Consider the following 10702-nt stretch of genomic DNA (forward strand, 5'->3'; position numbering starts at 1 on the left):
TAAATTTTTTATCATAAATTTTTATTTTTAGTTTGTACCCATTTTTAATTTGCAACCCTTTTTTAATTTGTACCAATTTTCCTTTCAATTTTAATTTGTACCCATATATTAATTTCTTTTTGTGCCCATATTTTTTAAAGTTTTATTTGTATTGTACCCATATTTTTTTATTTATTTGTACCCATTTTTATTTTTGCTAAATGTGCCCATTTTGAAGAATGTACCCATGTTTTGATACAATAATTTTTTGGTTATTTTTTATGAATGTACCCATGTTTACACACACACACACAATAGTATATTTATATTTTAATATTTTTAATCCCACAAATTATGTTTTTTATTTAAAATATCATTAATATAAACAACTATAAATTTTAATTTTTAATTTAAAAAATATAGTAACGTACATAGAAATAAATTATCAATTAATTTTAGGGACTTGGATCAAAAATTGAAAACCAACAAAGTTTCAGTCAAAGATTGTTCATAACTAGGGACCGCATCCAAAGTCTCCCATATATATATATATATACAAAGCATCATATACCAATTATACTTATATGCATGGCATTTATGGCATACTTTCATTTAAACACATATTTTTGGGACAATATCAAGTATATAAATATATACTGAAAAACAAAAGCCCATTCACTAGTATGTCGAATGGTCGTCGCCCTCGAGCCGCTCTTGAACACGCTCATCCTCGGGATAAGTCTCACCTATATGCGAATTAACTATAAAAACGTTATTTAAAGCACATAGGCAAAACTAGCTAATAACTTCTCATACAATGCGCAATTTTGGTATTTGAATATACCACAATGACCTGCACTACTCCACGAACATCCCTATATTTTTAGAATAATTTTCTGACCACCCACGCGCGGCAATACGCGCCCCCACGCGCGGCCACGTGATAGGCATACTGACGGCATCAGTCAAAGCCGTCAGGAATATTCTGTTAAATAGTAATGGAATTTGTTAAATTTAATTGACGCCGTGGAATATTCCGTCAAACTTGACAGAATATTCAGTCATCCCTAATGATAAGTGAATTTTATATTATATATTTAACCCAATTTTATAATCAAAACCACCTTGGGTTACCTCACTAAAACCATCCCATGGTTTTCAATTTCATAATTAAAACCACCTTGGGTGGTTTTCATCACATCACCCGTTTTAATCACATCCCATGGTTCCCTTCGCACTCACTCAGACTCTCTTCCCTCATCTTCATAGTTCATAGACGAGCTACAAAAATTCCCCCATCTTCACAGATCGTCTCTGCGAATTTCTACAACTTCACAGATCCTCACAGACGAGCTGCAGATCGTCTCTGCAAAAATTCCCTCATCTTCACATATCTACAACTTCCGATCTCATATGAATTTCTGCAACTCGTCTTTGCGAATTTTTGCAGCCTATTGCGAAAATTGCAGCAAGTTTGGGATTTGCAGCAAGTTTTAGAACACTGGACTTTTCATTTCCGACGACGGAGGCGCAGATCTTGGGTCTGAGCTTGGATTGCAGAGAGAGATCTGGGCAGCTGCGACGACGCAGCCTCGGCTGCCTTTCCGACAACGGAGCCACGACAATTGTTTCGATAATATCGAATATATCGCGATATTTTGACGATACTTAGGTGGATACGTGTGAAAATATCGGTTTATCTGAAAAACGATAATATCGGCGATATTTCGCCGATATTATCGATATTTTAGTCATTGGTGTTGACACATTGGAATGACCAATTTGGTTATCTATGTCGTTTCATTCAGTTTATATTAGTTTAAAGTGGAATATCGTTTATTTAAAAAAGAGAAAATTGTAGTAATGGTCCTTCAACTTTAACGCAATTGAAGCAATTGTCCCTCAACTTAAATCCATGACCATTGGTCCCTTAACTCATCAAAATGTGCAGCTATAGTCTTTATCGTCAACTCTGTCAGAATTTCGTCAAAATGAGTCATGCTAGAAGGATCATTGCTACAATTGGGTTAGAGTTGAGAGATCATTGCTTCAATTGAGTTAAAATTAAAGAACCATTTCTTTAATTCAGTTAAAGTTATGGTAAATTGAATACCAAATTAAGTTACCCATTGTGTGACTTAGCTGAACTTTGCTTCTATTAGTGTAAAAATATCGATGTACTCAAAAGAAGTTGAGGAACTATTGCTATAATTTTTCTCATTTGGTTTTCATTTGGTTTTCCTTATTGCCCTTGGTTTAGCTTCACGTGCGTGGTACGTGATTTATTTTGATGGAAGTTCTAACAAAGTTGACAAAAATGACCTGTACGTTTTGATTAGTTAAGGGACCAATGGTCACTTAGTTGAGGAACCATCACTCCAATTAGGTTAAAGTTGATGAATCATTATTACAATTTACTTATTAAATAATAAAATATAGTTTGAATTTATAAGTAAGCTTCGATATTCAAATGGGCCTGTATCCATTTTTCTGGTCCTTTCCTTCGTTACATAGAATCCAAAAGGACATTCCTTTCTCATCAATTGGATGATGTTGAAGTCAGCTATATTTGTAAAGTTCGAACCTTGATGATCTACACGGCCATTGAAAAGCGAAAGCTGGTTATGAACAAATTCAATTCAATTTTTTTCAATTATTCCCATCAATCCAGATTCAATCACAGAGGACTGACCCGTTTCCTCAGCAGCACTGTGGATTCAACGGAGTCTAAGTTTCACTCCAATTTACTTCTCAATGAGCTGTCTAAATCCGGCCGAGTCGACGAGGCGCGCCAGATGTTCGATAAAATGCCGAGCAGGGATGAGTTTTCTTGGAACACTATGATAGCTGCTTATGCTAACTCAGGAAGACTAGCTGAAGCAAAACAACTCTTTGATGCGACCCCAAGTAAAAACTCCATCACATGGTCGTCATTGATATCTGGGTACTGCCGAAATGAGAGCGAAAGTGAAGCTTTCGAGTTGTTTTGGCGAATGCAGTTCGAGGGGCATAAGCCCAGCCAGTACACGTTGGGCAGTGTTCTGAGGTTGTGTTCAACACTGGGTTTGCTCCAGAGAGGTGCGCTTGTTCATGGTTATATGACAAAGACCCAATTTGACAATAATATTTTCGTTGTCACGGGTTTGGTGGACATGTATGCAAAGTGCAAGCGCATTTCAGAAGCTGAGTATCTCTTTGAGACTCTGTTTGATAGGAAAAACCACGTTTTGTGGACTGTCATGCTTACTGGGTACTCTCAGAATGGTGATGGGTTTAAGGCAATGAAGTTTTTCCGAGACATGCGAGCAGAAGGGGTTGAATCCAATCAGTTTACGTTCCCTAGTGTATTGACAGCTTCTGCGTCGGTCTTAGCACATAGTTTCGGAGCTCAGGTGCACGGATGTGTTGTTCAGAGTGGTCTCGGAGCTAATGTGTTTGTCCAAAGTTCCTTGGTTGACATGTATGTCAAATGTGGAGACCTTAATAGTGCAAAGAAGGCATTGAGAAGCATGGAGGTTGACGATGTTGTTTCTTGGAACTCCATGATTGTGGGTTGTGTAAGGCAGGGGTTTGCAGAAGAAGCTTTGTCCTTGTTTAAAGATATGCGGTCGAGAGAAATGAAGATTGATCATTTTACGTATCCATCTGTTCTAAACTCCTTTGCTGTGATGAAGGACATGACAAATGCAATGTCTATCCATTGTTTGATAATCAAGACTGGTTTTGACGTTTATCAACTTGTGGGAAATGCTCTCGTTGATATGTATGCTAAGCAGGGGAACATAGATGCTGCGGTTGAGGTGTTTAAGTGTATGTCAGACAAGGATGTTATCTCATGGACCTCCCTGATCACAGGCTATGTACGTAATGGCTCTCATGAAAAAGCACTTAGATTGTTCTGTGAGATGAGAACTGCAGGGATCTATCCCGACCAGTTTGTAATTGCCAGCGCTTTGAGTGCCTCTGCCGAACTGACAGTTCTGGAATTTGGCCAACAAATTCATGCAAACTTTATTAAGTCCGGCCTTCAAGCCTCCTTATCAGTAGATAATTCCTTTGTAGCAATGTATGCAAAATGTGGGTGCATAGAAGACGCCAATAAAGTTTTCGACTCTATGCAAGTTCAAGATGTGATTACTTGGACAGCTTTGATAGTTGGTTATGCCCAGAATGGAAGAGGAAAGGAGTCCCTAAAGTTTTATGATCAAATGATTTTAACTGGCGCAGAACCAGACTTCATTACCTTTATCGGCTTAATATTTGCTTGTAGCCATGCTGGTCTTCTGGAAAAAGGTCGGTACTACTTTGAATTGATGAGTAGGGTTTATGGAATACAACCAGGTTCGGAGCACTATGCGTGCATGATTGACCTCTTGGGGCGCTCAGGGAAGCTTAATGAGGCCGAAGCATTAGTAAATAAAATGGTTGTGGAACCGGATGGAACTGTATGGAAGGCACTGCTTGCTGCGTGTAGAGTACACGGGAACATAGAACTTGGAGAGCGGGCAGCAATGAACCTTTTCAAATTGGAACCTCTAAATGCTGTGCCTTATGTTCAGTTATCTAACATGTATTCTGCGGCTTCTAGATGGGAAGATGCTGCAAGAATCCGAAGATTGATGAAATCAAAGGGAATTCTTAAGGAGCCTGGATGCAGCTGGATTGAGACGAACAGCCAAGTGCATACCTTTATGTCTGAAGATAGAAGCCATTCGAGGACGGCTGAAATATATTCAAAGGTTGATGAGATCATGATGTTGATCAAGGAAGCTGGATACGTGCCAGATATGAATTTTGCGCTTCATGACATGGATAAAGAGGGTAAAGAGCTTGGCCTAGCGTATCACAGTGAGAAGTTGGCTGTTGCTTTCGGGCTTCTCACCACACCACCAGGGGCACCAATCCGAATTTTTAAGAATCTCCGGGTTTGTGGAGATTGCCATACTGCAATGAAATTTATATCAAAGGTCTATCTTCGGCATATTATATTAAGAGATTCTAACTGTTTTCATCATTTCAAAGAAGGGAACTGCTCTTGTGATGATTACTGGTAGAAGATTCGTCTGTTAACTCCAAATGGCTCGTTCTTGGTGCTGTTTCTAAAATCTGTCCACGTGCAACACTTCAAAGGTTAGGTTCCATCGACACCCTCAATCCTGTTACGATCAAATGAACATCGACTTAAAGGGTAATATAAACTTTCCCTTCTCTCATACTCTGTGATTTCACTTTTCTGTAAGCATCTTAATTCTGCTGAAAGCCAAGTTCGCAGTAATTTAGGTTATAGTTTAGAATCTTTTTTAGTACTACTTCAAAGCGTGCTAGTACATTACCGTTCATTCACATTCGGTAGGGTATTTCAGATTATGCTGGTGAATCTTCACTGAGGTCGATCCATGATACACTATAACCCATTTGATGATGTGTAGCACAAACAACCGTTTTGGTAGGTCTATCTGAGAAATGCTGCTTCACGGAGGACTGAGTGTGTTTATATGGCAGTTGATGTGGGAGTTCAGGTCGTGTACCTTGAAAGTGACTTGCAGCTCCTAATATCAAAGTTTAGCGAACGTCAATGTCATCTTCGTCCTGAGACGCAGGCTCATCGGAAACATATGGAAGGTGTATAATGTTAAATGAGACTTGAGTTTAGTTTCAGAGGGTGTTTCAAGCGTGACATTTTTAGCTCGAAGATTGGTAGAACGAACATACGGATCTACCACCGAAAGAGAAGCAAACGAAGAAAGGCTAGTCGGAAAATCCACTCAAAGATTTGAATCTGTGTGTAATAGTGGAACAGCATACAATGAGAACCTAATTTCATCTGAATGATCCCATTTAGTCTCTCCACATTACTCATAAAACACTATATATGACAACATGATTTAACATTCACATGTAAAAGCTCTTCTTTCAGTCAAGGTATACAACATACATCGCGAAAATTTGGTCTTGGAATCTTAGCCGAAGCAATCCCCACTAACATCCACCTGAACATTCCACCCGCAAAATCTATTCGATCGAATAGCCTGCCACTTCAACTCCAGCGCGTACTTTCATTACTGCCACGTCAACCCCTCCGATAGAAAGTCTACGAGCGCAGTGCAAGGCAGCATGGCTCATCCAAGCAAACAAAACGGCATTTACATCGTGAACTTATGTGACCCCCTCAGGTTCGTGCGTCAATTCCTAGCATGCTCAGGGATTAGACGATGTCGGAGTTCAGTGGGTGCTCCAGCCAATTCTGCAGGGCAATCATCATCAAGTTAAAGACTGGAGGTGACAACAACTAAAACCAGGCCATAGAATGGTGAAATATCTTTACCTTGAGCTGTGAAATTGAACAAAGGAGGCAATGCTCGTCCATTAGGCAAACTCACGTTCGGGTCTCTCAAATCATCAAAGAAGGGGTGTGCGCAAGCCTCCAACTAAAAACCAGGAAACAATTTAGCTTTAGACTTGTCCATATCACATACTTTAATCATAATTTATCAAAAGTAAGTTCATTTTCTTACAGCAGTACAACGTAGATTTGGTGAGTACTGGAGCAGCCTTGACACAAGATCCACTGCTTCTGGGGGCATTCGCTTGTGAAATATCTGAAGATCACAATCACAATAAGATTTCGGCTGAACAAATACAACCAATTGACCATAAATACTGAATTAAAATATTGAACATACCTTGTGCCACGGGTGAGCTTTGATCTGAGGAAACTTGAACTCTGTGTAATTGGGATTCATGCACTTTATTTCTTCTCTGGTTGGTGTCCCAAGAATCTAGAATAATACCCAAAAGAAAGATGAGAACACAAAATAGCACAAATATCACCATAACAAGAAACGAATGGTTTACATCTACTGTACCTTTATAATCTCCACCAGCTGATCAACACCGCTCTCCCCGGGAAACAGTGGCTGTAATGATATCAGAAATAGTCATGAGATTCTGGAAAAATAAAACAAACCAAATTCATACAAGTTAAACAAGAATCCAATGTGCTATTCACGTACCTGTCCAAGAAGAAGCTCAGCAAATACACAACCAACAGACCACATATCAATTGCAGTGGTATATTCTGTAGCCCCAAATATAAGTTCTGGTGCTCTATAATATCGTGAACAAATATATGATATGTTGGCTTCACCAGGCACCTAAAAATGAGGAAATTAAAGAAGTCATCAGTTCCAAGACCTTCATGAATTCCAAATATCATCAAAGCACCTCCAGATTCACAGAATAGGAAACATACCAACATCTTTGCACTCCCAAAATCACATATCTTCAGCTGATGCGTGTGGGGATTGACCTGCACATGCATCAAACCCTCAGCAGCATTACAATGAGTGAAGATATAATCTCAGATCAATTAAAATCGGACTGCTATGAATGAGAAAACTAATTCTTGTTCATACTTGATCAACACTAAGATTAAATTGATATAAACTGTAAGAAATCTTACCAGCAAATTTTGTGGCTTAATGTCACGATGGCACACACCAACAACATGGTGCAAGTAATTTAATGCACGACAAATCTACAAAATAGAAAATAATTCAATTTATTATTACATAATAGGAATAAAAAAACCTGACAACCCACTAATGAAAAGGCAGTGGAGGAAATAGACACAACAACAACAAAGCCTTTTCCCACATAGTGGAGGAAATAGACGGATTCCAAAATTACCTGGTATGTATATAATTGCACATAAATAATGGGAATATGTTGGTTCATCCTGATATAATGCTTTGAGACCCGGTAAACAGTTTCAGATATATACTCGAGGACAAGATTGAGGTACAGCTCATCTTTGTCAGTAGTTGAAAAGAAACAGTGCTTCAATTGAACAACGTTAGGATGGTCAAGAAAGCGCATAATTTGAAGTTCTCTGTTTTTATATCTTTTATCCTGCAACACCTTTTTTATTGCAACTGCTTCACCTGTTTCCAGACACTTAGCCTGCACAATAAATTATGGTAAGCAAGGTAACAAATGACGTTGAGATCTGTATCAGTGGAAAACAGAACCAAAGAAACCTAAATGATGAACAAACGTAAATAATTCTAACTACCTGAAAGACAACTCCAAACGAACCAGTGCCAACTACACGCTCTGCCATGTAAGAGATAGTCTGTAACCAAAAATGAAAAATTAGACAAACCAGCAGAAAATGAGGTCATGCAGAAAGAAGTTCTGGAAAAAAAAAACAAGAATAACATGAGGACTTCCTAGGAGACAACATAAGAAATGCAGAATTACTAAGCACACCTGTTTAGGTTGTCCATTTTGACCACCTACTTTCGTTGCAATTATATGACCTGTTTCTGTTCCATTACCATTTATAATAGTTTCTTCCATATCCTGCACAAGGCAAGTTTACACAATTTACTCAGTAACCGATATTCACCAGTTTAAAACATGTCTTTTTCACATGAGAGTTAATAAAGACACATATGGATGAAAAAAGGATCACAAAAAAAAAAAAAAAAAAAAAAAAAAAATCAACGCCAGCCAACAAAAAAATACCTTGTCATCATGGTGGTTGGCCTTCTCATCTCTAATTTTCATTTCATGCATTTCTTTGGGAAGCTGATCATTACTAGATTTGTCTTCTTTGGTCTCGGTCTTACCTACTGAAGATACACTGGATGTGCTCGCAGCAGTTTCCAGTGACGTTGAAGCCATATGCTGCTCTAGACCAGTGGCACTTCCCTCAACAGTATTTGACTGTTTATTAGCCTTCTTCTCATTTTCTTGATCCACCTTTGCTCTTTTTGTGGTAGAATCAATTCCCTAAAACGAAAAAAGAAATAAATTTAACTTTGCTAAATATAGATTCAAACGGAAAAAAATGAACTGCGCATCCAAATTACCAAATTGTGAAGAAAAAAAAATCCACTCAGCCCTCATTGTGTTATTAACTATTAGCATAATTGCATGGATCACCACGTGATCGTTTCATCACAACAAAATTAGGAAAGTACTAAAGATGTAAACATTAACTACACAGAAGATTTATATTCCAGAAAAGGTATAAAAAAAAAACCCACAGCTAACTTGGCGCATTAAAAGCCTTGAAAAACCATATGCAGTACTTATGATGCAAAACACGTTAATTGCATCTCACAAATCAATAGAGTATACACATTCCTCAAGGTTAGTGATATACTTCAGTTGGACATTGTCCTGGAAATAAGAAGAAATCCAATATACTTGCTAAAATAACAATTTGACTCGTTGATGTGCAAACCCAGAGAGCCACGGCATTCATGAGGTAGAAAATCATTCTCGTCCAACTGTATAGTTTATATACATATATGTATATACACGTATCTATCTAATATCCAAACACAAAGTGGGCATTACATGTGATGGCTCATACAAGAACCAAAAGTAGTCATTTGTTCCATCAGTTATCCCCCAAGATGCTCTTTCAAAACACTACTATCTGTGGTAACACAAACAAAATCCGACGCTCGCAATTAAATACAATAGAAATGCATCATGAAAATGCTATGCCAATCAAAACTAACGGGCCAACATTAAACAGCGAGCCATATACAAAAGTAACAAAGAAAACAAATTAAAATTCCATTTCAACTTGGATAAACTATATGCACAAGATTGAACATCCACTCGCCCTTGGGCGAAAAAAAAGCCTCTTTTAATAATATATAAAATACAAATGTTACTCAACTTCACTCAAATGATCCTTCAAATCCACACAATTACACACCCAGTAAACAGTTGTGTGATACTAGGAAAATGAATACATTCATACATACATACACACACATATATACTTATAAGTCATATACTTCCCAAATTATAAATAAACAAACACAAATCCTCCACCATGTTTTCTACATCGTAAATCTTACCAGACGCGAGCTTCTGAAATCAAAATTTGAAATATCACAAAATCAAACCGCCCTAAATCAAAACATTCAACATTATTGCTTTATTTTCTTCCATTTCCAAACTACCAAAAACAAGCTCAAATCCTCCAAACCAAAACTAGAAATCAAATACACACAAAAATTCAAACTTACAGGGTCCGACGAAACTGAGGTACGTCCCGAAGCAATGCTCTTGAGCCGGCGCATCATATTCATCTTTGTTCGTTGTTCTGATTCAACAACCCAAAAACCCTAACTTGAATTTCCTCCCAATGAACAGAAATCAAAGAAGAGAGAGAAATGCCAAGCTTTCTCTCTCCTCTCCTCCTTCTCTCTCGCTCCTCCCCTGATTCAAATCAAACCCTGCAAATCCCCCAAAAGAGAAGAATTAAAGGAAAAGAAAGGAAGGAAGAAAAAAACCACAAGCTCCCTTTCTTCCCTATCCCTCTCTCTCTAAGAATATTTAGGTTTTCTCTCTCTACAATTGTTTTTGTAGTCTTCTCTCTCTAGAATTTATCTCTCTGTCTGTTAGCTTTTTTTTTTTAATTTTTAATTTTTACTACTTTTTATTTGGGAATTTTGATTCTGCGGTCAAACTTGGACAGATGAAAATCATTCATTCCAGCCTTACACCATTTCTTTATTGTACCTTGGTCAAAGGTTAAATTTCCGCCGTTGATCGGATATGATGGGGGATCAGACGGCGCGTATTTGCGGATTTTCCAGATAAAGAGGAGATTCGAAACGGAATATTCGGGTAAGAGTGCCTTTTTGACTGGTCATTGGTCAGTTTTTAAGGCTGAGAGATTTTTCTATTTCGA

The 10702-nt window shown here is 37.9% G+C and overlaps 2 protein-coding genes across 3 annotated transcripts; one reads left to right on the top strand and one right to left on the bottom strand.

Annotated features, from left to right (window-relative positions):
- The first annotated feature begins 2419 nt into the window (after window positions 1-2419).
- LOC126627708 (putative pentatricopeptide repeat-containing protein At5g52630) lies at window positions 2420-5808 on the top strand. 2 transcript variants are annotated; one of them, XM_050297224.1, is made up of 2 exons: window positions 2420-5167; window positions 5343-5808. In XM_050297224.1, exon 1 carries the CDS (start codon window positions 2568-2570, stop codon window positions 5031-5033), a length of 2466 nt encoding a protein of 821 aa, XP_050153181.1. In that variant the 5' UTR covers window positions 2420-2567; the 3' UTR covers window positions 5034-5167; window positions 5343-5808. The 2 variants fall into 2 exon arrangements, with proteins under 2 accessions (XP_050153181.1, XP_050153182.1); XM_050297225.1 differs by having other exon boundaries at window positions 5430-5808.
- On the bottom strand, window positions 5731-10396 carry LOC126627709 (shaggy-related protein kinase theta-like). The gene is made up of 13 exons (XM_050297226.1): window positions 10035-10396; window positions 8509-8775; window positions 8251-8343; window positions 8054-8113; window positions 7669-7941; window positions 7442-7516; window positions 7232-7288; window positions 6993-7133; window positions 6846-6896; window positions 6663-6758; window positions 6495-6578; window positions 6305-6407; window positions 5731-6223 (listed from the first exon to the last, which is right to left on the bottom strand). The coding sequence occupies exons 1-13, from the start codon at window positions 10095-10097 to the stop codon at window positions 6162-6164; spliced, it is 1425 nt and encodes a 474-aa protein (XP_050153183.1). The 5' UTR covers window positions 10098-10396; the 3' UTR covers window positions 5731-6161.
- Between the last annotated feature and the right edge of the window lie 306 nt (window positions 10397-10702).

Source organism: Malus sylvestris, chromosome 7 (genome assembly GCF_916048215.2).
Source record: "Malus sylvestris chromosome 7, drMalSylv7.2, whole genome shotgun sequence".
Lineage (NCBI taxonomy): Eukaryota > Viridiplantae > Streptophyta > Magnoliopsida > Rosales > Rosaceae > Malus > Malus sylvestris.